This window comes from Mus musculus, chromosome 18 (assembly GCF_000001635.26).
Source record: "Mus musculus strain C57BL/6J chromosome 18, GRCm38.p6 C57BL/6J".
NCBI lineage: Eukaryota > Metazoa > Chordata > Mammalia > Rodentia > Muridae > Mus > Mus musculus.
In genome coordinates, this window is record NC_000084.6 from 31,295,585 (window position 1) to 31,323,390 (window position 27,806).

Below are 27,806 nucleotides of genomic sequence, written 5' to 3' on the forward strand. Positions count from 1 at the left end.
CTGTAGGTATCTGGATCCACCCCTGTCAGAGGCTCTAATCACTGACCCACAATGGCTGCCTGCCTCAGTTTACCCACCACATGAAAGCCAAAGCCAGTTATTGACATTCAATAATAGGAATATCTTGCTGGTACTGGAAACCTAGCCAGGGTTAATGAAGTCATAGATCTTAAAAGAATATCCATAACTGCCACTTTTCTAAACCATCATAATCCCTAACTACATTTTAAATGGTTGTCTTTATATCCACACATAAGTATAGTTTTAGCCATCACCAATGAAACTTCAATTTGTAACAGACAAAGACCATTACTGAAAACCACAACCAATCAGAATACAGAGTTTTATGGAGTCCAGAACCAAAAGATATTCAAAAGTACTCCAGTAACTAAGGCTTAGGGATCGTCGTGAAAGAGGACAGAAAGAGCTAAAGGATCGGAGAGTTTGCTGTAAGACTGTATCTCCTTGTAATGTCAGAAGTTATACCCATAAAGTCTCACAAACATAATCACATAATCATGACCTGAACAAGGAAATGATGTGCTAAAGTGAGCTGGGGAAATCCCATGAGGCCTCGACCCAACACAAAGAACTATAAGAAAATAGTATTCTCCAGGAAATAGTTACTGGTTATCCACTTCCAAATAGCCAGCACTGAAAATATACTTCCAAGTAACACTACGCAGACTGAGCAAGGTGCATCTAGGAATGAATGCATGGATGTACCAACACTTAACGAGTAAATGAATACATGCATTTTGCAATAGAACGAGGAGGGGTATATGAGTAAGTTTTGAGGGAAGAACGGGGAGAAGGAAATACTGTAAATTTTATAATGTCAATTTATTTTAATTATTAGAAAAATAGTTTTATCTTTTTCTTTATTTTTCACTTCTACTCAAGCTCTGATATAACTCAGCAGGGTTCTCATGGAAAAGCAAGAAGAATCCAGCAGAAGAAAATGAGTAAGGAATATGTGCTCATGGTATCAAGTGTCAGAGGAGTGAATTATAGACAAGTATTTGTCAGACTTAGTGCAAGCATGTGAAACGCCTGCAGAGAGATGAAATTCAAATTCACCTCTTCTTGCTTTGATTATTGAGTGCTGTGGCATTTATTGTACAGTATATTATGATTATCTGGCTCCTTGTAATATCAAAGATTTTTAATTTCTTTGAATTAATTGGCATTGAAGGGTTAAAATAACTTTGAGAGCAACATGAGTTCAATGACACAGAAACAAAAGGTATCAAGTTTTATATGAAGGTATATTTTGAAAAATTATGTTGTTATATAAGCCATCCTGACTGTATAAGATACAGTTTCATGACTAAATTAATTAGTATAGATATTATGCCATAAAATATGGAGAGATAAAACCAATGATTGAGAGTTAGAAAAGATAAAAAATAAAGGTCAAGAATATCAAATATAAGTTAGTAATCTGTTGTTCTCTGACAATTAGAAAAATTAAGATGGCACAGTGAGTTTAAGTATACAGACCAATACACAAATAAATTTAAAACTCACTACTTAGTATCAGGTGTATTTAAATTATAACTCATGTAAAAAAAAGTAAACTTCATTTAAAATTCAATGTAATCATTTTATCTAAATCGAAATCATATGAGGAAAATTGTATCTGTAATATTCATTCATTTATCTGTAGCATAGCTTCATGTGCTGGCTGATTTGATAAATAGTGTAATATTTCAAAGATGCAGATTCTAAGTATTTAACTCAATTGCCAAAGTAATTTGATTGGACTAGCTGTGTGACATTATGATTTCTGGAAAATATTCGGAAATGTGTGCTATGTGATTCCTGTTTGCCTTTCTCTGATGTGAGGCATGGAGTTGTTTGGTAACTCAGCTCTCTGCTTCTTAGGAAATGCAAATGTAAGGCTGCAGGAGTGTTCAGAGCAAATGTAAGGCTTCGCGCAGATGGCCCTAATCAGAAATCATATTTATAAAATAGATGGATCCTGAGTTTTGTTTGTTTGTGAAGTTTTATTTGTTTGCTTGGCTTTTTTTTTCCTTTTTTAAATAATTTTTTGAGAATTTCAAGTGTTAGTTCTGTGTTTACATCTTCTCCACTTTCTGTGACCAGCCCAAAATGCACACGCGTGAGAGAAACGCTGAATGGACTCGGTAGGTTGTATATAGAGAGAATGTCTTTTGTATTTTACACATTTCAAGAGGCAGAAAAACCGGAGCAGTGAAAAAGATCACTTTGAAGAGAAAGATGGGAGGAAGGAGACAGAGAACTTGGAGAAGCAAATGATTATTGGCCAACAATTGCTGAATTAAAATCTGGAATAAACTCTAAAAGACCATTTCTACTAAATATACTCAGCATTGGCACCCATGAAACAGACATGAATGCACTGAATGGAACTTAAAATTCTGATCTATTTGAAAGCCTAAGGTCTATATGTTAAGTATCCACTGACCTGGGCCAGGGACATTGTTAAGTTATTAGCACTATCTTGAGATTTAAAGTGGACCCAAGCCTCCTAAATTAAAAATTAGTTTCACAGTTACAAGAACAGTGAAGAATATCCATTATTGTCATGGAAGGCTTGTGATGAGTATTTCATACGATCAATACATGTTTATATTTTCCCCACCATTCAAAGACATTTGATAATAGATGCATAGGAATGGGTCATGTGCGTATATCTTAACAACTAGTAAAAAGACACTTATTTTATGTTTCTCTTTTATCAAGCAGTAATAATATTTATACTGACTTCAAAATCATGTTTACTTGTTTGGTGATCAAAAATATTTTAAGGAGAATTTGAGACTAGATTGAGTATTTGTCTCAGAAGTGTTTATGTAATTCTTTTGTAATATCCAGATTATTGTTATTTAAATTTATTTTTCAGTAATGTGTGTATTTGTGAATGATGTGTGTGAAGGTATACATACTACAGCATGCATGCCACAGTGCATACGTGGAGATCAGAGGACAATTTCGTATGCTGGTTCTGACCTCCCATCAATACGTGAGTTTCAGAAATCAAATGCAGGCTTCATATTTCCCCAGCAAGTGTATGGATAGATGGATAGATAGATAGATAGATAGATAGATAGATAGATAGATAGATAGATAGATAATCTCTCATATATAAAACAAAAACATTTATTTGAAAAATTAAATCCCATGCAAAGTACTATAATTTTACAGTAGATACTACTCAAATACTGACAAAATGAAAAGCTAGAGAAATTGACAATAAAACTGTTTACTATGAGTTTGGAAATTTCACTCTTTTTGAAGGATGAGTAGAGCTTAAGTACAAGAGAAAGTTCTAGAGGATGATTAAAAGCAAGCATAATGCTTTATGAAGTAGGGAGATAAGAGTGTAAAAGGCTTGTTTACATGACCATGAAATGACCCTACAGATAAAGCAACCAGTTTGCACAAGGACAATGGTTCCCACTGGGAAATGAAATTGGAATCTGGTGCTAGAGAGTGTACCAGGAAATATGAATCAAACAAACAAAAGCAAGGCTTATGGAAGCAGCAGGGAAGCCTTTAAAGAAGTAGAAAGTATTAAGGACTCTTCATTACAACAATTTTCAAGGGTATAGCTTCAGTGATCTCACTACTACATAAATCAAAACTGAAGTCTTGCTTCTTGGAAGATCATTCACCACTTTCAGGATTAAAGCATTTATAATACCAGCAAATTAAGCACAAATGGATATTAAAAACTCCACCAGATGATTAATCAGGAAAGGTGGAAGTGGAGGACCTTATTAGTTAGATAGGGATTAGCTAGTGAGCTCAAGTGCTAGCTATAAAATTTGAAAATTAAACATGATTGCACATACAGGAGTGGTGTTCAGCCTTCCAGAGACATTTGAAAGGTGTGACCTTCCATGAGAAACTCATTGAAAAGAATGGAGCTATCTATGCTGGCCTCCCAAATTCTCATCTGAATTCCCATGATTCTAAGATCTCATTTTACAAAAAGTTTTCCCACAGGAGCTTGTGTTGTTTTTATATAGGGCTCAGACTGAATACAGTGACTCTTTACAGTCAGTTTCAGAAAAGTTCAGAAACTTATTTCTTTCTTTTGGAAAACAATTGAAGGTTATCAATCAGATGACATCTTCATTCTCTGAAAGCTTCTTACTAGCAGTGGGTTCTGTTCCCATCTTTCTTACTCCTTGTCTCAGGCCGCCATTTTATCATATACACAAAGATAATTGAGATATGAAAGCAAAAGGGAAACAGATTTCAAAATAAAGCCATTTCAGCCCCGTACAAAATAAACAAAACACAATCTTCCGCTTGAGGAGAACTGAATAGTGGGTTCCATGTGTCACTTTTGTCCTTTGTTTTAGAAGGCATCATAATAATAGCAACATGCTACTACTTGAAAGGAAGTGCCAGGTGCAGGTCCCATCATATTCATTTTATTAGTGAATACCTTGGAAAGTCACTCTACTTTCACACCTCATGGAACAGATGCTAAGTGTTACACTGTAGTCACAACAGCACGCAGGAAAAAAACTGGTGTTGGAACATGGGTCCCAGACGTCTTAAGCTTGTTCTCAAGCAGACATTCTTCAAAACAACATAAACCTTTAAAGAGTTAGCAGTTGTTAGTATTCAGAATGCTATGGAGAGACAGGAAATCCATGTCCGGGCTATGCTCATAAGGAGACCTCCCAAATTATTAGCACAGGATCATACCAGGGACACTCAAACAAGGACAGATTTAGTTTTCTCACTTTTGATGTTGTATCTAAGTAATTAACCTAAGGAAGACGTGGGTAGGACGGATAGCCAAGGAAATCAACATGGACCAGATTGGCTTAGAGGCTGACAGGATAGGTTATTCCTGTCCCATGATAATGCCTTTCGTGGCCTTTATGCCACAGACTTCTGAAGGAGGGGCTGTGATTTGTGATTCTAGAATGCTGTGGGTTGCTACAGCTGAAGAGTTCTAAGATCACTTCAGATCCTACATAATTGCCTCTTACTAGCTTTTCATTCACAATACACACATGTAAATTTGATTTACTTAGAATCTATTTCATTTGAGGCTATAAGGAGCAATGCTGCTGGAAATACCTGCCCAATCCTCACTATCCACACATATATTGGTTTCCATTAAGCAAACATAGGTAGGAGTGGAGCTGCTCGATCATAGACTCAAGCCACATGCATCTTCATTTCCATACACAACACCAAATCAGTTGTGGCAGCCTTAGTTCACAAGCATCGTCTCCTAACCTACCTGACAGCTTTTAAAACTTTGTCTATTTTAGCTATGCCTTGTGGTTTTTATATAGATTTAAACTTCATTGACTATTAAGATATAAAAATGAGTAAGTTGTATTTGAGCCAGGAACTGAATGGAATAGAGTGGGAAGTTAATGAGAAGAGCTCAGTAGAGAGCCCTGGCTCATCCCCTTAAGATGTCTGGAGGAAGATTGCTGTCAAGTGCCTATTAGTGACAGAACTGAATTCCAACACACATCTATCCATCTTCACAGCCCAAGCTGTTTCCAACATGCTGGGCTGTCTCAAAATTGTACTCAAGAAAATGCAAATAAGCCTAGTGAGGCAGACAACATGTGTGCTTGTCACAGAAGATTCTATGCAAAAAAAAAAAAAAAAAAAAAAAAAAGCATTTAATTTGCTTTCTGTGATGAAGAAATGGGAGACAGATTTATTTTTTATCTTTTTTATTGGTTATTTTCTTTATTTACATTTCAAATGTTATCCCCTTTCCCAGTTTCCCTTTTTTTGTTTATAGTTTGATACATGTAAATAATGAATATTAGTCAATCCACCCCATCACCTATCCTCTCCTATCCCACCCATTGGTCCTTCCAAACCATTCTTCCCAACAAGTCCCTCTTCTACTTTCAACTGTGTGTGTGTGTGTGTGTGTGTGTGTGTGTGTGTGTGTGTGTGTGTGTGTATCTGTCTGTCTGTCCCATTGGGTTTAATTGTGTGTGTGTACATATGTGTGTGTTTATGTATGTGTGTGCCAATATATGTGCCTGTGTGTCTTTCTGTCTGTGTATGTGTGTCTGTGTTTCTATTTTGGGAGGTTGAATGGGGTGGATGTGTCCCATTGGGTTTAATTGGGTTGCTTTTACGAGTATGGGTATAAGATTAATAACTGGAATATGGGCAACTTATCAGTGGACAAACCACTGAAGAAAGTGATCCTCTTTCCCCAGTAACATCAACTGTTAGTTGCCCTTGCAAAAAGGGTGGGGCCCTATGGCCCATAGCCCATACATGATGAAATTTTCAGGGGCCCAAATCTTATGCAGATATTCACAACTACAATGTATTTATAAGTATAATGTCCATAAGATTTTTTTTTTTTTTTGCAAAACACCCCTGCATCCACCAGCTCTTTTATTCCTTGTGTCCCCTTCCCACAAGTTTCCTGAGCCTTGGGGGTAGGGCATGATACTGATGACCCCATTAGAGAGAGCTACATACATCCTGGCTATGAATTTTCAGGGTAGTGTGTAAAACTTGAAATGCATGTAGTCAGAAAGAAAGAGGTCATTTGAGGAGGTGTGCGGAAAAGAAAGGCCTTAGGAAAGGTGGATAGTGACACACCGTTGGTATGAAAGCAGAAAAGAGAAAAATTGAAACAGACTATGTTGAGGGGTTTGGGAGTATGACGCATATGAAGGAATAGGCAAGGAGGAAACAATATTAAGGATTATGTAAAAGCCATATGGAAACTGACTGTTCTTTATATTAAAATATACAATTAAAAAGAAAAGTTTAAGCTGCAGTATCCTCTGTGGGGAATAATTTTCCTCCCCAAAGCCACAGATCATTAAACAAATTTCCCAGTGGAAGATGATCAGGGAGGTCATAGAATCCCCAGAGCAAGGCTATTGACATTGTTCTTGGTTAGTCACCAGAAGCAGATAGTAAAAATCCTATTGGTGAATACACTTTGGTCACAGGTCTCAGAGAACTAAGCAAGAACTGAGCTGTGAGACAGATTGTTAAGGTCAGAGATATAAAAGGGGATTTTGAGGGGTATAAAGGAGCAGGTGAAAAGCTGATACGGAATTGTTAAAGTTCTTGGTAGCATGGATTAGGCCCCCTACACATATGTAGCAGATGTGCCTCTTGGTCTTTGTGTGGATCCCCCAACAACTGGAACAGGGGCTGTCTCTAAAGCTGTTGCCTGTCTGAAATACACTCTCTGAACTAGGTTGTCTTGTCTGGTTTCAGTGGGAGATGTGCCTAGCACTGCAGAGACTTGATGTGGCAAGGTGGGAGGATATGGGGGGCTCCCCATTTTCAGAGGAGAATGGGAGGGTGGTAGGGAGAGGGGTTGGGTGAGGGGGGACCAGATAGGGGGCAGCAACCCAGATGCAAAGTGAATAAATAAACTAATTAATTTACAAAAGAAGACAGAGGGGAGAAAGGAGCAGCTGAACAAAAGGGGCAAAAAGAACCTGCAGCAAGGGAGGAATTGTTGGCTGCATTTTTTTATAGTTGGTTGGCTTGTTTCTTGGACGCTTTTAAGAACAGTAATTGTTTTGCCTACAAAATGAAACTTGCCCTCTTAAGTTTAGAGTTCCTTCGGATCTGGGTGAGCTGATGAGTTGCTGTGGTCTTCTTTGTCTGCTAGCCCTCAATTCCCACCTCTTGGTTGCTCATGAAATCTATAAAAAGGGAAATTAACTCAGGGGTAAGGGTTTTTTAACTGTAACAGGAAACACAGAAAAATTTGTGGCTCAGACAGAATTTGGTATCACAAGCACGGTCTATTCTCAGTGTGGAACAAGTACCAACCACTTGTTAAAATATTAATAATCAATCCCCTTAAAATCAAAACAGTCAAAATTGAGAGTATTCTATAGGCTTATTCACAAAGGTTTGCTAGAGTCTTCTCCCCAGCAGCCTTAGAAAACACCTGATAGGAACTAGTTTGGGAAGTAAAATGTGGGTAATTTTCAGTTTTATACGCATTTGTATGCCAGATATTTCACCTTCTGATTTACAAAAATATGCACAATGACTGACCCTGACTATCTTGGGGTCATTTATTGTAACACAGCTTCTATGTACTTCTGTCTCACAGACTTTGTCCACACAATTACCTTGGCCTTTATATGCCACTGAGAATCCTGAACATAGAATGACCTTCATACTGGCAAGTTCTCTATTACCTAGAGCCTTTCATGCTTGCCCGCGTTTGTTGTACAAGCTCTGACCTGTGTTTACACAGCACCGTTATTTTGGAATGCTGGTTTTCTTTCCCTCTGGCTTTATGTCTACTTAAATTCTGGAATATCATTTAGTTTTATTTTAATACTTATACCTGGTGTCTTCTGCTTTAAATTACTTCAAAAACAGAAGAAGAGAATTTAACTTATAAATATCTTTTGAGGATTTATTGCCATGAATATCATAAAAGAAGGAAGAGCCTATAAAATTTATTTTCTACCCTCTAAGGATTTATAATCAAGATAGAACTACACGGTCTAAAGAGATGGCAAGTTAAATAAAAACTCAAACTTTAAATAACACTTTAAGACCATATATCAGACACCAGAAAAACCTATGCAACAATAAATACTGTTGCAAACAATAATAAATCATAAAGACCATTAAGTGTTTAAGAAAGAGTATTAGACTAGAGTCTGGGCAGATGGATGGGAGTGAATGGATCGAGAGTTGAGGGAATATTCTCAAGGGCCCACCTCAGAAAACATTGTTATGCCTGATGGCAGGCTTCGAGCACTGCTGCTTCAGCTCCATTCTATCTCCTCACTCCGCCCCCCCCCCCCATGTTCCCTGTTTTACTCTTCATCTCACTCCTCAGCTGACCCCTCCTACCTCTGGCAAAGTGTCTCAGTTTTCAGCTCCCACTTGTCTCTGTCCATCACGCTCACCAGTGCCTTCTGACAGGGCAGATCTCTGTCTGACTGGCTCTAAGCATGCCTTCTTTTTATTTTTTATTCACTTTACAACATCAGCCCCCTCTTTTCCCAGTACCTCATCATGCAATTCCTCCTCCGATTCCTTCCTCCCCAAATCCTTTGAGAAGGAGAAGCCCCACTCTAGGCATCACCACACACCCTCTCCCTATACAGGTGTACCCTCCTCCACTGAAGCCAGGCAAGATGAAGCTTATGGGATTATCCACAGGCAGGCAACAGATTCAGACACAGCCCCCACTCCTGTCACTGGCTGCGTAAAGACCAAGCTACACATCTGCTATATACATATATATATATGGGAGGGAGGGCCTAGTTCCAGCCCATGCTCACTCTCTGTTTGGCAGTTCAGACTCTGGGAGCTCCAAGCATCCAGGTTAGTTGACTCTGTTGATTTTCCTGTAGAGTCCCTGTCCTCTTCAGGTCCCTTGATCCTTTCCCCAACTCTTCCACAGGACTCCCTGGACTCCCTCTTATGTTTGGCTGTGGGTCTCTGTATCTCTTTCCATTGGCTGCTGGGTGGAACCTATCAGAGGATAGTTCTGCTAGACTCCTGTGTGCAAGCATAACAGATTATCAATAGTGTCAGGAATGGTTTTTGCACATGAGATGGGTCTCAATTTGGGGCAGTCATTGATTGACTATTCCTTCAGTCTCTGCTCTATCATTATTCATGCACATCTTATAGGCAAGAGACATCTTGGGTAGAAGGTTTTATGTGGGGGTTGCTGTCCTTCAAAGACCCCAATGTAAAACTAGATACTCTAAATCTAATAGAACAGAAAGTGAGGAATACCCTTGAACTCGTCAGTACAGGAGACAACTTCCTGAACAGAACACCAATATCTCAGGCTCTAAGAACAAGAACTGATAAATGGGGCCTCACAAAACTGAAAAGTTTCTGTAAGACAAAGGACACCATCAATAGAATAAAATGACAGTCTACAGAATAGGAAAAGATCTTCACCAACCCTACATCTGACAGACAGCTAATGTCCAAAATATATAAATAACTCAAGAAGTTAGATTCCAACAACCCAAATAACTCAATTAAAAAAAAAATAAGGTGCAAGGCTAAACAGAGAGATCTCAACAGAGGAATCTAGAACGGACATGAATCACTAAAAGAAATGTTCAAAGTCCTTAGTCATCAGGGAAATGCAAATTAAAATGACCCTGGGATTCTTCCTTATAAACCCATGAGCTAAGATCAAAAACTCAAGGGAGAGCACATGCTGGAGAGGATGTGGAGGAAGAGGAACACTTCTCCATTGCTGGTTGGATTGCAAACTTGTACAACTACTCTGGAAATCAATTTGGCAATTTCTCAGAAAACTGGAAATATTTCTACCTCAAGACCCAGCTATACCCCAAAAATGCTCCACCATACCACACAAGGACACTTGTTCAGCTATGTTCATAGCAGCTTTATTCATAATATCCAGAAAGTAGAGACAACCTAGTTGTCCCTCACTTGAAGGATGGATGAAGAAAATGTGGTTCATTTTCACAAGGAAATCCTACTCAGCCATTTTTTAAAAGGACATCATGATTTTCACAGACAAATGGATGGAACTAGAAAGTATCATCCTTAGTGAGGTAACCCAGACCCAAAAGGACATTCATGCTATGTACTCACTTATACATGAATATTAGCCATAAAGTACAGGGTAACCATGCTATAATCAACAGACCCAAAGAAACCCAATAACAAAGAAGGCCCAATGGAGAATGTTTGAATCATTCTCAGAACGGTAAATAAAATAGAAATCAGAGATGGATGGAAGGAGGGAAGTGGGTGGGAGAGGGGACAGGGAGAGGAGCCAGGGGAGAGGAAATACAATGTAGGGAGAGCAAACAGAGAGAGAATGGAATCTGGGAACTGTAGGGGCAATTTCTAGGTCATACCAGAGTCCTGGGATAGGAGGAGGCCCCAGGGAAGCAACTCTGCAGATCCTGAAGTGGCCACTCTGTAAACACTCAGTGTCTGCCTGTAGCAAGGCAGGACTCAGTAGAAGATGCCCTTTTTAATGAATGGCAAGAAGCCAGCCTTCACTTAGTCATCAGAAGTCCTGCAGGCTTTGGGTACTAGGCCCTGGACAGTATACATAGGTGAGATGGTTCAGGGAAGGATGCTAAAATTCAGAGGAAAGAAGCAAAGAAATAAGCAGAAGCAAACAGGCTGGCATTGTATGGGAAGCAGGGAGCAGGTATGGAGGTAAAGGACGAGTTAAAATATGGTGGGTGGATCCAAATTCACTAAAGTCATAATTTCAAATGAAAATATGCATGTTTCTAAATAATCTGAGTTTCCCCCTAAAGAAAAAAAAAAGCTTTATGTGCCTATAATTTACTAGTTTTCCTGCAAGAACAAGGGAACGTTTTATTATTTAAAATGTATAAAAACAACACACATACTGAAAAGATTAATTTCATTCCATGTTCAGGCACAGGTTTGATCTATTAAAACCCAGGGCCCCTCTAAGCCCTTTGTGCTGGTGTACAAGTAGTTATCTTTAAATCCTTCCTCTATCGCTAGTGGGGTATGGGGGGGGGGGGGATGCGCAAGCTTGTGTGTGCACGTGCGCTTGCGCGCACGCGTGTATGTGTGTGTGTGTGTGTGTGTGTGTGTGTGTGTGTGTTACAAGTAAATTACCATAAAGTATTGTTTCCTAGACTAAGTATCATTATTGTCCCGAAATTACCACTTACATAACAAACGTGAGAGATGTAAATATAAAGCTATAGAGAGCAGTGGAACAGAGAAGTTCAATATGCAATGCAGCTTCGCAATATCCAACCCAAACTGAGTTTCCTAGAACTCATCTGAACAAGATCACTACCTGACCCAGGCTACAGAGAAAATGACCTAAGCTAAGTGTGATGTGAGAGGGGAAAAAAGAAGAAGGGAGAGGAGGGTGAGGACAGGAATGCAGGGGAGGGATAAATAAATAAGGAAGCAAAAGAAGGAGGAAATGAAGAAGGGAGGGAGGGAAGCAAGAAAGGCTGGGGTGAAGGAAAGACAAGCTTTAATGAAGGTTTGGCATTCCAATGATAGTATGCAGCTTATAATTAGTATTTTCCTATGCCATCTAAGCCATCAACTCTCTGAGATAACTTTAACTAAGCTATTTTGAAGAAAATAAAGACTTAAAGAGTTTAAGTAGCCCATGTGAAATCAACTGCTATGAAGAGTAAATAGTTAAAAATGCATTCACCCATTTTGTTAAAATCAGACTTCACTACTTAGCTATGTCCCTGGTTTTTCTCTTAATAATCTATGATTGACAGTCATTTTGATGGCTGTTGTTGCTCCATTTTGCAAAGGAAAAAGCACAAATGCGAATTTCCCAGGATATTCAAATCCCCAACACTCATTTCTATATTGGAAGCTTGTCCTGAAAATTAAGGGGGAGCAAGAACATGGATTGGCAAAGGGTATGGACCATGGCTGAGACCTTAGCTCAGATATTCTCATCTTCTTCAAGTTTATTTCATCATCAACTAGGATCAGTGTTCTGTCTTTAATATAAGACTTCCTACAACCCATGAGGTTTTGTGTTTACTCCACGAGTAGGTAAGATGTATACAAGACTTAACAGGGCTACCTCTATTGGTGCTACTCAGGGACAGAATTGAAAGAATACTAATATAAAAAGAGAGTTCTTTGTGAATATGTAGAGAGTTTTACACACACGCGCGCACACACACACACACACACACACACACACACACACACACACACACTTGTATTGCTCAGTATAGAGTAGATTAAGTTGAACCAAGGGCTGGAAAACTAAGGATTCTTATCCATTTATAGCTGACACTCCAAACATGAATTTTCCCATGCAGTGGGTTGTCTAATCAAAGAATTCTCTCTATTGCTAACACCCCTACTTACATAGTGAGATCACTAATTTTCTATACCATCCCATTTCAGTTTAATTAAAGATACTTTAATTAATTTAATTTAATAAGGTCTATAGACCTCATGTTCTTTCAGTTCTTGTCAGTACAGGAGCCACAGGAGCCACACTACCCTTGCCTTCCATCTGTCATACATAGCAGAGACAATCAATATAGATTTCCATTCCCCAAGGATCCTTGGCAGTGTAGACTACTGAAGTGCTGAATGCCTTGTGGAGATGGTACCAAGTCTGTATTCATCTGCTGAACCTGTGATGTTATCTGGTATTGAGTTATGGTGGGATGGAAGTGCAAAGTTGGTAATGTGCTATAGCAGGTGGCAAAGGCATGTGGCTAGGACCTGCTGAAAGTACCAAGAAAGAGGGTGGCTCAGCTTGACAATTCACCAGAGAATGTTTATGAGACATCATCATTGGTGAAGACTAACGCATAGCAGATGAGTTCAGTTGTGAGCCACCTCTCTGTGCATCAGCACTGTGGAGAACAACCACTCTCAACAACAATTACAAATTCGGCAAGTTACAGTGGTACAGTCACAGCGAGTCAGTGGCTCTTGGCTGTCTCCAAGAGAATCAAAATTCCTGCTGGGTAACAAAAGCAGATGGCCTGTTGGAAAGAGCCGTCATCCAGGATTCCATAAAACTTTTGTTGTAAAGGCCACAGCCACATGGTTGGCTAAGCTGATGAATGACTCTAACTCCCTCATTTCCTGTACTTTCAGGGTGACAGGCTGATATCATTGTACATGTGACATCACAATTCTTTTTCTGCATCATTGTAATTGTAGTCCTCTGTGTAGGGTCAAGGTTGTATCTCACTCTCAATAATACCTGAGGACGTTTGACTTGCCTTGAAGCACTTTCATGCTCCCTGGTTCTACTAAAATAATGAAACAAAGAAAATAGTCTCCATCTATAACTTCCTTTCCATATATGTATATATATTGAGATATATCCACAAATATGAAGAAAGAGGAAGTAAAGATATAAAATACGCTTTCTTATTTATATATCATGTAATTAATAGATGATAGGTAGGCAGATGATAATTACATAGGTAGATTAGATAGATAGATAGATAGATAGATAGATAGATAGATAGATAGATAGATAGATAGATTTACCAAAGATACGTCAATATTTCACAGTTTAGTCTGATACTTTCAATGTATTATTAAATCTGCAACTGCCCAGTAAATTATCATTTTCTCAGTTAACTTGATTATCTCAGGCTGAGTTATCACTCTTTCTCTATGTATCCAAGGCTCCAGAACTCCCTCATAAACCAAATGGTTGGCCTTGATGTCTACTCCACACACACACATTTCCCCATTTCATTTGAGTAAGGGCTCCATTTCCTGCTGTTAGAATAGAATGTTGAGCTTTTCATCTCGGTGGACATGTTTTCTTAATGTCTAGAAGATAATCTGTGAAGATGCAGCTGTTAACCCTCTCCCTGAGAAATGAAATTAAACCTTTCAATATATGTGCAGGCACTTGGGTTTCTCATTTAATCTCTAGGTATCTTTGATCACATTGTGAATTAATTTTAGGTGAGTCTCAGTCTTCTCATGCATAAAATGCAAGTTGTTATAGTTTCCTCCCAAAATCAAAGTAAGCAGCATGCAAAGCTAGTGAATATGCCAGGCAATGGGCCATCACAACAACACACTATTGGTATATTAAGACTCATCAATACATGAGAGGTTTAGGGACTGATACAGACCCATCTATCTCCTGTCACTTGTCTAATAAAGGCCTCACCCAGTACTAAATCTGTTTCATAAGGTTAATCTCTGTGGAGTACATATTGTCTGGAAATAGCATCAGCCAATACATTTCACACGAATTGTTTCCAGACATCATTTGGGAGAACGGATATTAATTTCCTCTTTCCCACAGAGCTTTATGGGAACCTTTTGGCTGATTCTTGTGGAAGCACAACAGTAACTGATGGTCTGCATTGCAATTAAGGTAAAACAAGTATGGTTGTGACAGAGGCCCTGGGGTCTTAAAATCTTTTTATTTCCCCTTACTTTTCTCTGCCTCTGCAGAATCCATGGCATCACACACGATGATGATGGTGACAGTTGTTTAGCTTGCTAAGACCCAAAGTGTCACATAAAAGAACGAACACAGAGCCTTGAGGTCATGAATCATGTGCCCTTATTTAATATGTCAAACACAGGCTCATTTCTACATGTTTATAAGAACTCACTGAGTTGATATTCTTGTGTGTACTGCCTTCTAACAATCCCTTTACTTTTCTTTTATGGAATCTAAGATATAACATGCTGAATGTAAAATCCACTACATTAAACTCTGAATTTACAAAGCAGATGAATTGAAAAGGGCCTTGGCAGAGTATGTTTGCTTGGTTTACAAGTACATTTTCATTTTATGATGTAGTGGTTATAGTATTTCTGAATCCTCTAATATTTTCATAAGTAGAGTTTTTTGTTTTAATATACATATATGTGTATTCATATATGTTTATATGTGTTCATGTAATATTTATATATACATACATAAGTGTATGTATATATGTGTGTACATATAGATAGTGTGTATATAATATGTTAGATTTTTCCCTACTACTCCTAGAAAACACTAATTTACTAAGATCTCTTTATGAATCATTATGATATCTAAATGTTTCTTCCCCTGGCAGATATTATACTATTTGCTAAATTATATTCCTCATCACTTTCCACAGTTTCTTCTCAGTGTCACAAATGTCCTACACATCTTGCAATACACAAATGCTATCTATGTTGTGACATGTGCTCAGCTCTTATATCCATATATAGACACCCTTGAACATGAACTACCTGTAGCAGAGGTCTAATGTTATTTCGTATTATGTATAATTTTCCATCTGTGAAGTGGGTGTAGCCTAGGAGGTCAAGAGCATTGTGAAAAATCCATATTATGAATACATTATCTGCCTTCTCAGTGGCTCCTGTTGTGTTTCATACAGACTTGAATTTAAAATATATATTAAGGCATAGTTCCAACAAGACAACTTCAAAATGTGTCTTAACTAACAGAGAAGTACTCATAGGTTTCATCCAACATTTGCATGATATCTGGTCTTCCAGTCCAATTAGAAGGGAAACAATGTTACTGTTGTTACTAGGAAACTTCAATTGATGTTAAGTCCTTATTCCTACTTCTGTGTACTCTTGGACCAATCGTTGAATATTTGTCCCAAGACTTCATCTAAACCAGTAGACAGCATACAACCCTGATTGAATTATTTTATCATCAAATGGTATTGTGTGAATAGTATTATATAGTTCAGAAAATAAGAGAGCAATAGAGTTGGTTAAGATCTGCTGATGTCAGCACTGGGTGAGCCACTTTTGAACACAAGGAAAGCATCCCAGCAACCCAGCACTCCAAGAGTCACGAGAAATATTATCCTCAAATCACAAAGATAAAAGTCAGTGTTTTATGAAACTCTTCCACTATATCTGTGATATTTTTCTTTGTCTGAACTGGAAGAGAATGTGATAGCTTGGCAACCAAGAGAGACAGAAGCCAAGGTGTGCACACCTCAGAGCTCATTGGTCTAATCCAATTGCTCTGCTTTCTTTGCTTTCAGTTATAATCACAGTACATGTCATATATGGGTTTGCTCTGCTCTTATTTGCTCTAACATCATCAGATATAAACACTCAAGCATTTCATAGGCTCTTTTTTATAAATAATAGGCTCAACATATTTACTGTACATGCTTTTTTCTCATTTTTTTATTCTTAATTATTTTCTTTTTTTAGAGTATAATTGTGAAATTTGTCCCTTCTCTTTCCTGCCCCCAAATCCTCTCATATTCCTCTCCTTGATCTCTTTCAAATTCATGGTCTCCATTTTATTAATTGTTGCTACATCCATATTAACATATATTATATGCATATGCATATACATATACATTCCCAAATCTATAAGTACAACCTGTTCACTCTGTAAAGATACATAATATATATACACAATTGCCAGTGTGTGTGTGTGTGTGTGTGTGTGTGTGTGTGTGTGTGTATACACAATTAGTGTGCTCCTCTAAGAAGAAAGCTACTTCTCCTATTCTTAGTATTTCTTCATTGCCGGTAGTTCTTTGTGTATCACTTGATTTCTTTATAAGCAGTGTCCATATCATGAATATTAGATTAATTATTGTGAAAGCAGTTACTAATACATATGCGGCCATTTGTTGGGTAACTACCAAGATATCATTTAACAAGTGTGTCACTTGCCATTCTGCAAATATCATGAGTATATACACATTAGCTTACATAATATATCTCATATATGCTCATATAAGAGTATATCATACACACATTTACATATGTATGAATACTTATTTAAAATAATAACAAAAGTATAAGATAAGAAACATATAAATAAAAGGTGGTGAGACAGATAAAGATACTAGCTGCGAAGCCTGAGGACCTGAGTTGGATTCCCAGGACCCACAGTGAAAAGAGAAGTGATGGCCACATGTCCTCTGACCAACAAACACATGCTGTGGTGCTACACACACACACACACACACACACACAATGAATGAATGGAAGAATTTTAAAGATCTGAACTAGTAACATAGTAGTTAATTATCACTATTTTGTTTTATGTTCTCTAAATAATTATTCATGTCAGTATTATTTATATTATAAATCCCAGTATCAGCACAAACACATGAGTAAAGCATTGTGCTATGATATTAGGATGACTACATCAGAAGGGTTAGCTCAATTATAATCTCATGGTATTGTCATGGTACTGTCATGGTACTGTCATGGTACTGTCGCCACAGAGCACATGACTGTGTTTCGGTTACATGCATCCAGTGGGAGGATGCGTGTAAATAGCAAGTTTGATCATGCCATGCTGAGACAAGCAGTGCGATCCCCACTTCATGCTCATCTTGTTTGTTTCCTTTTGCTCATGTTCGTTTGTTCGTTTGGTTTCCTGTATAATAAGAACATCTAAAATCACTAGTTCCACAAAATTTAGACACAATGGGATAGCATTGCCTACATTCTTCATAGCATATTAAATCTACAGACCGCGTCCTACAGAGATCCTACTTTCTATGCATATCATGTGGTCCAATTTTCTTTGTTGCATCCTCTGTAAAGCCAATGACAGAAAAGCATACCAGTGTGTAGAGGAAGTTGTGTTCTAGATACAAATTATCTACCTCCCCTGTGAGTAACAGATTTCTTCAACTCTCATTCTGTTATTTAAATATGATGGATATGTTATTTGTTCATTTTTTCTGCACTTGAAAACATTATTATTGGATAATATTAGAATGTGATAATTTATTATACAAACATGCTTACATTTTTATATTTATACAGATTAAATATTGTGTATATACTAATTATATCAATTCAAAACTCAAATTGGCACAGACTTAGAGTTTTGGTGTAGATGGTTAACATTTATTGTTATAACTTTCAAGGTAAAATATTGCATTAGAAACAGCCACATTGGTTAATTTACCCTGATGTGATTATATTGTATACTTGTATCAGACCTCATTGTGCCTTATAAATATGCACAATCATATGTTGATTAAAATACTTTTTAAAGGTAAAAAAGAAAAGAAACAGCCACATTTTCTTTTTTATGGCAACTGAAAGAAGTCTTTGTTCTTCTTCCTCAATATAAGAAACATAGTGTGGTAGAGTTGGATGAAGTGCCTTGGCAATCTTTTTTACTTATTCTGACTGGATAAAAGTTGTTGCATGATTTTCAGTCTATTAGCTGGAGATACACCTTATTACCATCGTGGAGAGTAAACATAAGCATCTAATACAGGTCTCCTATGTTGCCACTCCTGGCTTCTTCCTAAGGGTCTGCTTCCTCCATCTTCTCCCATTGGAGTAGCCACTGAAGATCTGTGCACAGCAGATGCCCAATAAATGTGATTGTTTGCTTATAGTTTGAAATTTTCCCACACAAAACATACACATGATAAATCTTGTAGAAACAGTTGCTTCAGCAAAGTTACAAGTCTTTTCAAGTGTTTTTGCTCATCATAGTATGTTTCCATAGTAAAACATGGATTACAATGCAATGTAATTTCTCAATAGGTATAAAAATTCTCTAAAATTTTGTTCATCTAATAATTTTGTGATGGTATATTGATTTTCTTGTCCTGGTTCAGTGATGACTCCAGCCTGATGCTCAGAACAGAGAATAGATAACACTTTTATGTAACTTCCTTAGCTTTTGCAGAGGGGTCCCTCCCAAACATCCTTGCACAGGACAAAATGGTGAAGACTGGATAATCCCAGAAATTTCTCTATTGATTGAAATCTTTAGCCACATGGAAAGTGGCGCATAAAGACATTTTAGTTTATTTGAAGGCAAACATTTTTTACATGCAAAGGGTTAGTAGTGAGATCTGTGGTTGAATGTTTACATACTAAAAGCCCTAAATAAACCAGAGAAGAAACTAGTTCAAGATCAAGATTTGATTCCATCATTATAAATCCCAAAGGACACTCTCCTGGTGTGGAAATGTGTAATAGTCTCTGAAGTCTTATCCAAGCATGCCATTTAAGCAGAGTAACCCCAGGGGTACCCTTTATCCCTCCTCACCTTCTTGAAAGGCCAGCTGCCTCATCCTGTCTAGAGTACACTGAAAATTTTTGCTCCAGTTTTGGTGATAAATGTTCTTTCATGTAAAGTGAAGATAAAAACAATTTGATATTTTCTAGCTATTGGGATGGTAAAAAATGAATTATCAGTAAAATCATCAGGAAGGAAGGTCAAAAGACAACTATTACACATCAGAGAATCACAGAGTAAATGGCCTGCTAGAGGTTGCTACTGGCAGCAGCCTCAGCTCCAAGATCCAGATCTAAGACCAGGAAACAGGCCGAGAAGTGGCTCTCTTCCCATGCCCCTCATGTCCTGTAGAGTCAAGGCAACATCAGCCAGTACATGAACGGCATGTTGATGCTCAGACTCTTGCCACATCTGCCTCAGCTCACAGTCTGCCAGGAGAAGACTCTGACGCTGATGGTCTTCAACCTCTTCAACATGTTCTTCTCTCTAGCTCTCTTCCATCTCTCTATCTTTATGTGTGTGTGTGTGTGTGTGTGTGTGTGTAGAATCATAACATTTTATCATTTATCTCTAAATCTACATACACATAATTTGTTTTCCTTCTTAAGCCATAGCTTGCTTAAACAGAAAATAAAATGTTTTAAATTCCTCATTCATAGAATCTAAAGGTTTTCATCCCATACTTCTTTCCTAGATGGCATGACTCCCTTCCTGTTACACAGCACTTTTCCACTGATCCCTTTTAGACTTACCTGACACCCCACCCCCACCTTCATGGTATATCATATTTGGATAGAAGAAGAGGTTTCTGTCTATTATTAATTTCCTGACCTCTTTATATTTCCTGTCCAAAAGAGTTGCTGTCTTCCTCCTCCCTTCACCTCTCACCTATCTCATTCCTGTTATATATTTGCTTGTCCTTGACTCTGAATCTTATTTCCATGAACTAAAATATTGAATTACTTTACTAACATTTGTCCAGGCTCACTCCATCCACATAAACACACCATCCCTGGTAGGGATGCTTTCTTGTTTGTTTGGAGTGCTTATTAGCAGCCTATGTCCTATCCATAACCAAGCTGTGAGACACTCAGCCTGAAGTGTCACTGGGTATCTGATATAGCTAGTGTTTTACGTTTCTGTAGAAACGAGCCATTGGCAGCTCTCCTGTGCTATCCCAGAATGAATTTTCAAGCCTTCATCTCATTAATACCTCATACCCCTTCTCGCAGCTTCTTTTAATTTGCTTAACCACTAAATATGGCTTTGCTTGTCACCCAGAGGAAAAAAAAATCTTAAACCTCTACCGTTTTCAAAATCCAACTTTTCTCTGTACCCAAAGCCTATGCGTGCAATGGCAGACACAGAAAGGCATAGAAGGCAGGACCTTTTTCACCAAAACACAAGCAAACAACGTCACTGAAAATACTGAGGCATGTACCTGTGTTTGTCTCTCTCTCTTTATCTAAATATCCATAGATTTCTGTTTTCATTTGTGTATTTTTGAGAATAGTAGAACATTTTCACTCACATGGGGCTGTCTGATTTCATCACTAATTTAAAGACCGTATAAACCCAGAACAAATATTACTCAGCACAAAATTAAAGGAGCAAATTATCCTCTTAAAGTTCTGCACATCCTGGCTGCGGTCTCTGAATTCTCCTGATTCAAGAGCTTCCCCTTAAGTCTTTACTTTTAATCACCCTGCCAGATGCTCTTCTGTTAACTGCCATGGTCTATACAGCTGCCTCTATATGGATCCCTCCTTCCCCCGGCGTTTGGAAACTTACCGCTTTTACCAACGCCCCCTGCGCCCAGCATTACCACCTTGTACTCTCTGGACCCGCCTGATGAGCTGCCAGGGCAGCAGTGGGCTTCGTTTTCTACTTCCATCTTACTCGGGGGACCCGAGGAGGAAAAAAAGGAAGAAAAGAGTCACCGTGTCAGGTGCTTGCTCAGATAGTAAACAACTCTAAAACTGTGTCAAAGGAAAGCTTTGGTGCACGACAAGAACCATCAGCGACAGGCTGCCTGCTGGTCCTCTGCTGGAGCGGGTCTCATAGCAACCACTGCAATTGCTTCCAATAAAAATCTGGCTTTACCTCCCCCTCCCTCTGATCCTTCACTGTTTCACATCTCCACTGATCTCGCTTGTTCATTCTGGCTTTTTCCTTCCCTCTGCATTTTATTTCTCCATTGCTTTCTCATTTTTTTCTGCTGTCTTTCCTCTTCTGTGTGATGCCCCCACCCCCACCCCCAGCTGCAGCAGAAGCGTTTAGGTGCACACACATTTGACGTCATTCCAGACTGAGGTGAGATTTAAGGGCAGACGCCATCTCACAAGCTGGCTACTGTTGCTGCAGCTTCAGAGACATTATTTTCTTTTAATCGGAGTCCATTAATCAAAATGTTTCTGTGGCTTTTATCCTTATTATCTATTCTGATCACCTACTTTATGCAAATCAAGCACAAAATTAAAGAATAATTCAGGACACATAAGGGTGAGATTTTAGTGTTGTTGGATAATACCTAAGAAGAGGTGGCCTGCATATTGTGCAGTGGGGGCCCTAATATAGAGGGATAATTGAATTAGCTCACTATCATGTCAGGAATATAAATCATCCTTATTTTTACCAAATTATTAGAAACAAAGCAGAATATAAGGCCCAGCAAGCATGAAATAGATATATAATAAATATGGGTTTTTAAGTTATATAATAGATGATAGAAAAATCTAGACTATTCTGTAGAAGGCCAAAGTCTTCCTCATCTGAATTCTAATAACCTTTTCCACTGTAGTCTGAGTCTCAAAACAGGTTCAGCAATCTCTAATTGCCATAGTCAGACCCTGTCCTTCCACAGAGGTAATGGTGTTCTTTGTGTGTCAAACTTTTTATTAAGATTGAACAAGGTTGGATGTAGTCAAGTGTTTGGTGAACAAGGACTTGTCTTTCTAGGTTTTAAGCTCATCCATAAAGAAGCCATGTTTAACTGGCTCTGTATGCCAGCAGAAGAATGGGCACAGCTTAAGTGTTCTGCACATTGTACTGGTGGTTGGGAAGAGATGGAGAATGCCACAGCCACAGGTCAGACTCAGGAGCTTGGTGGCTTTATTCTCAAACTGGCTCAATCTAACTAATTCAACTAATTTTTCAGCAAAAGGACATGAGAAACCCTGTCTTTCCAGTCCAGATACACATAGCTATATGATGTCAAATTATTTGGTTTTTGTCTTGATGCATAATGTTGACAACCAACTGCTTATAAATGTATACTTGGCAAATTGTATCTTATATCTTGGATATTCTAAGTTTCTGGGCTAATATCCACTTATCAGTGAGTACATATGTGTGAGTTCTTTTGTGATTGGGTTACCTCACTCAGGATCCATTACCTCACTCCAGGTCCATCCATTTGCCTAGGAATTTCATAAATTCATTCTTTTTAATTGCTGAGTAGTACTCCATTGTGTAAATGTACCACATTTTCTGTATCTATTCCTCTGTTGAGGGGCATCTGGGTTCTTTCCAGCTTCTGGCTATTATAAATAAGGCTGCTATGAACATAGTGGAGCATGTGTCTTTCTTACTAGTTGGAACATCTTCTGGATATATGCCCAGGGAGTGGGTGGGTGGGAGAGTGGGTGGGGGAGCGTGTGGGGAACTTTTGGGATAGCATTGGAAATGTAAATGAAATAAATACCTAAAAAAAAAGGAAGAAAGAAAGAAAGAAAGACAGACAGACAGACAGACAGACAGAAAGAAAGAAAGAAAGAAAGAAAGAAAGAAAGAAAGAAAGAAAGAAAGAAAAAAAAGAAAGCAAGCTGAACAAGCCAGGGGACAAATCCAGCAAATAACATCCCTCCATGGCCTCTGTATCAGCTCCTGCTTCTTGACATTTTTGAGTTCCAATCCTGACTTCCTTTGGTGAACATCAATGTGAAAATGTAAGCTGAATAAACACTTTCCTCCCCCCCCCCCCATAAATAAATAAATAAATAAATAAATAAATAAATGTATTCTTGGGAAGAAATATCTCTCATGGACTTATGAATGTGTTAAAGCTGGGGGGGAGGGTATGGGGGACTTTTGGGATAGCATTGGAAATGTAATTGAGGAAAATATGTAATAAAAAAAATGAATGTGTTAAAGCCTTTTTATCTTCTAGTTATCTGTCAAGATTTTGTTTTGATTATTATTGAATGCCAAGAGTTCTTTATGTGCTCCGGATGCCATTCTTTTGTGCATTTTATTGGTACATAGCATTATATGTAGTTCTATTACAGAGACACATTCAAGTGTTTTGGCCATAGTCAAAACACCTTTTATTACCTTTCTTTAACCTCTGCCTGCTTCTCCTCCTTTCCCTTAGTCTTTTCTCTGCTTTCATGCCATTATATATAATATATACACATATACAAACAAACGTATGCAAACATATATGGAAACATGTATATACAAACATATGTGCATCTATATCTTATATATATATGTATATATGCTCTCTGCAATATTTTACTCCCATCTGTGGTTTTCTTTATAAACTCTTTAAAGGAGCAAGAGCTAGAGTGGGGAAGAGGAAGGAGTGAAATGATGTAATTATATCTCAATAAAAATATTTTTTTAAATACAAAGATATTTAAATGTTATGCAGTTTAATTTACAGTTGTTTTCTTTTGGGAATCTGCATGTGACTTTCCCAGTGATTCTGTTCCCAGTATACAATCTCATTCTGTTCTCCTTCCACTACAGTTCACTCATGACCAAGATATCTTCATTTCTGTAGTGATGCCCCGATCTTGGGACTAGACTACATTTTCCCTTGAGCTACAGAGGAAATCTAAAGGCCTCCTGGATGTGCCCATGAAAACTCTGCTTATATTTTAACTTCAGTATGTCTAGAAAGACATCACCTTCAGCTTCAATAAATGGAATTGACATTATCATCAGTTTTTGTAAGCGTATTCAGCACCTTCCAAGGTCCAGTTCTAGTTTCACTTCCCCTTATATTTGACTTTCATGACCAGAAACTTCTGTAATTTACTCTCTCATAACACAAGTTCTTTGCCCTTTCCCATTTTCAGAAGGCACAAATAAGCCAATCCACATAAACCATCAGCCAACAGACCATGCTGACTCGCATTTATATATCAAATACAAAATCATACAAGCCAATGGCTTCCAATGTCCCGTGCAGACACACATCATTACCTGAGTCCATGTTCAAATTTGTCTTCACATTCTGCACAGTAGACAAGCAGTGAGTTACTTGTCTTCATCAAAACAATCAATTCTGTGGTTGGATTTAATAAAGAAGTATGGCTACATTATAATTATTTAGTTTTTAAAAACTAAAATGCTGTCATTAAAAAATATATAAACGGCATTTAGCTTCAAGGTCATCCTGGCATTTATGTCTAGATCGCTGTTGAACTCTTCAAGATTATAAGAGGTCTACTGTCTGCTGCTCAGTTGCATTCTTATAAGCCATGCTGGTTTTTGGTTATTGACAGTTCTGTCTTTGGTCATCCTCATAATTCAGAAGGCTTATTCTGATATTGATTAAGAGAAAGAAATACATTTTAAAAATTCCAAAGTAAACAAATTAATAGCTTGCCAAAGTGGCCTGTGAGCTATTGTGGGAAGGAGCTAAAGCCAGTGAGTTAGCTTTCTTTCTTCTCTGTTGTTGTTATCTGTCTATATTCCTCACCTGAAATCAGCAGCATTTTCCCTCTCACATGGAAGTAAAAACTAAAACATGAAACACAGAAAGACTTCTCTAACTGTGACCTACTGCATCTTTTGTTTTAAATTCTAATAATCTAATTCTTTGTCCTGTGTTACTAAGGACCATATATCCTTATTAATAATGGTCATATTCTGAAACATTCTAGTTAGTGACTTTCATGCTTTCTTTGGCTTCTGGCTTATCTAGCACACCCCAGTGAGCTGAGTGTGTGTTTGTGTTGGGGGGTGGGGGGGCTGTCTGCATCTATATCTATGTGCCTGTGTGTCTGCATGTATATGGAGTTACAAGGAGATCTCTAATAATATATTAATATTCTATGAAAGAAAATATTTAAGTAACCAAAATCATCATATAACAAATATCTTTGAACTCGGGAAAATTGTCTAAAGTAACATACCTGGCATTGTACTTTGAAAGCTCATTTTTATTGGATGAAGACCAAGGTGCTAGGTTAAAAAAGAGACACTTGGCTCCCCTAGCATGGTTCAAGCAAAATTTAATTTAGTTCAGTGTACCATGCTTTCCTCTATAGCTCTTCCTAAAAATAAATAAATACATAAATACATACATAAATACATACATAAATAAATACATAAATACATAATTTTTTAAAAGTAAACTAAGCCAATAAGCAATTCCTTGAGAAGGACCACATCATCATGTTTAAAAGGATATAGTTTTAAACTTCTCTGACTTATCTAGGCACCAATTCACTGTGATGGGTCTACAAAAGAGAAGGCTGGACATCTTTGCTACTCTAGTTTTCCTTGCAAGTTGTTTTTCAAGGCCCATTTTTTACTTTATTGGAATATATACTGCTTGTATTGCAAAGATGCTTTGACATTTCTACTGACCTTACTAAAATAATGCAATTGTCCATTATTATCTATCTCTCTAGAGCACAGAACTTTTCACTAGTTCACTTTTAGTAACATCAGATCTAAGGATCTAAGTGTTGATTCCATGATTCATGAGGAGCACAACGTCAAGGCTACAGAACAGATGGCAGCTACTCCAAGCCTGGAGGGCAGGCAGGTCAGAACTACAGCTTGAACAGGGAAGGGTACAATACAGGGGAGTAATGGTTACCATCAATGCTTTTAGACTGTTTTCCTCTTCTGTGGGTTAAAGCCCAGGGAACTGGACAGCAGATTAACTGGGGAGATTGAGTTCTTTTGATTGAATGCTACAATTTCCTATTTTGTTTTCCTCAGAAGACTGCCTGTGTTTGGAGATTGACTATCATCAAGTCTTACGCAGGCAAAAACAGCTGCCATGTGTTCATGAATGCCATGGCCTTATCATGTGCAAATACAATATTTCAACCCAGTCCTCCTGGACCTCTTATTCCTATAGATTTTCTGCTTTCTCATCCATGATATATGCTGAGCACTGACGGACACATGGCCAAGGGATCTTTAACTAAGCCTACTGCCCAGCTGTTATGAGCCCTGCACATTGGTTCAGTACAGTTTATCCTTCAATTTTCCTTCAATTTTCAAAGTTAATCCCAGTCCTGAGAACAAAAAACAAATGCTTTTATGTCCATATTTACTTGTTAAATGGTCTCAGGCAGGGCTGGGGTGAGGGGGTTACAAAATACATTTAAGGCCAAACAATCAAGTAATAGCAAGAGTCAATTATTGTATTCTGATGATCAATGATAGATTTAAAATGTTTAAAATCTACTATCTTTTATATCAAAGGGTTAACAAAAATTCAAATTTCTACAGAGTCAGCCAAATTCAAAATATAGACTCAGGATTATTAGAAGTTGCCCTTTTGAATTAACCGATCACGTAAGAGTGTGAAGCCAAGCTCTGAATATTCAAAGTAAGGCACAAAAATCCCTTTGCATAAAATATCGAATGGGGACCTTTGCTGGCCACTCCTGTTTGCTTGATTTCATCCACCCCGATTACAGTGAAGGCAGTGGAGAAGATTCCCTGCAGTCAACACGACAGAATTAAGCCAGTGTCTTACAACTGAGCCCATTCCTGACTTGCCAACACCATGTAAGCTGACCATCTGAAGAAGCCAAGCTATGATGGCACCAGTAGACAACACTTCTTCATCCCTCCTCCAGGTGCAAAGATGGAAGTCAACTGGTCCATGAAACAAGTGAACTGTTTTTACCTAATTATCCTTATGTACTGTTGCCCTGGCTTTATCTATTGTTATAGTATTGCCCCTTGTCTTTTAGATAGCACTGATTGGTACGATTGCAGCTGATTGGAAATATGGTGAAAATTGCCCCCATTGGCTCATAGGAACTGGCATTATTGGGAGGTACAGCCATGTTGGAATAGGTGTGACACTGTTGGAGGAAGTATGTCACTGTGGGTAGACTTTAAAGTCTCAGAAGCTCAAGCTAAGCCTGGTCTGTCTCATTCTTTTCCTTCTGCTTGCAGATTCAGATGTAGAACTCTCAGATACCTCTCCAGCACCATGTCTGGCTGTATGCCATCATGAGTCTTACCATGACAATAATGGGCTGAACCTTAGAACTATAAGCCAGCCCCAATTAAATGTTTTCCTTTATAATAGTTGCTGTGGTCATGGTCTCTCTTCACAGCAATAAGACCCTAACTA

The 27,806-nt window shown here is 38.1% G+C and overlaps 1 protein-coding gene across 1 annotated transcript in view; it reads right to left on the reverse strand.

Moving 5' to 3' along the window:
- The window catches only part of Rit2 (Ras-like without CAAX 2), a 342,815-nt gene extending 321,271 nt beyond the window's left edge, over window positions 1-21,544 (reverse strand). Inside the window, exon 1 of the mRNA NM_009065.2 lies at window positions 21,257-21,544. Within this exon, the coding sequence (NP_033091.1) occupies window positions 21,257-21,359 (103 nt within the window). The 5' untranslated portion in view covers window positions 21,360-21,544. The remainder of the gene's footprint in view (window positions 1-21,256) is intronic.
- Window positions 21,545-27,806: the final 6,262 nt, after the last annotated feature.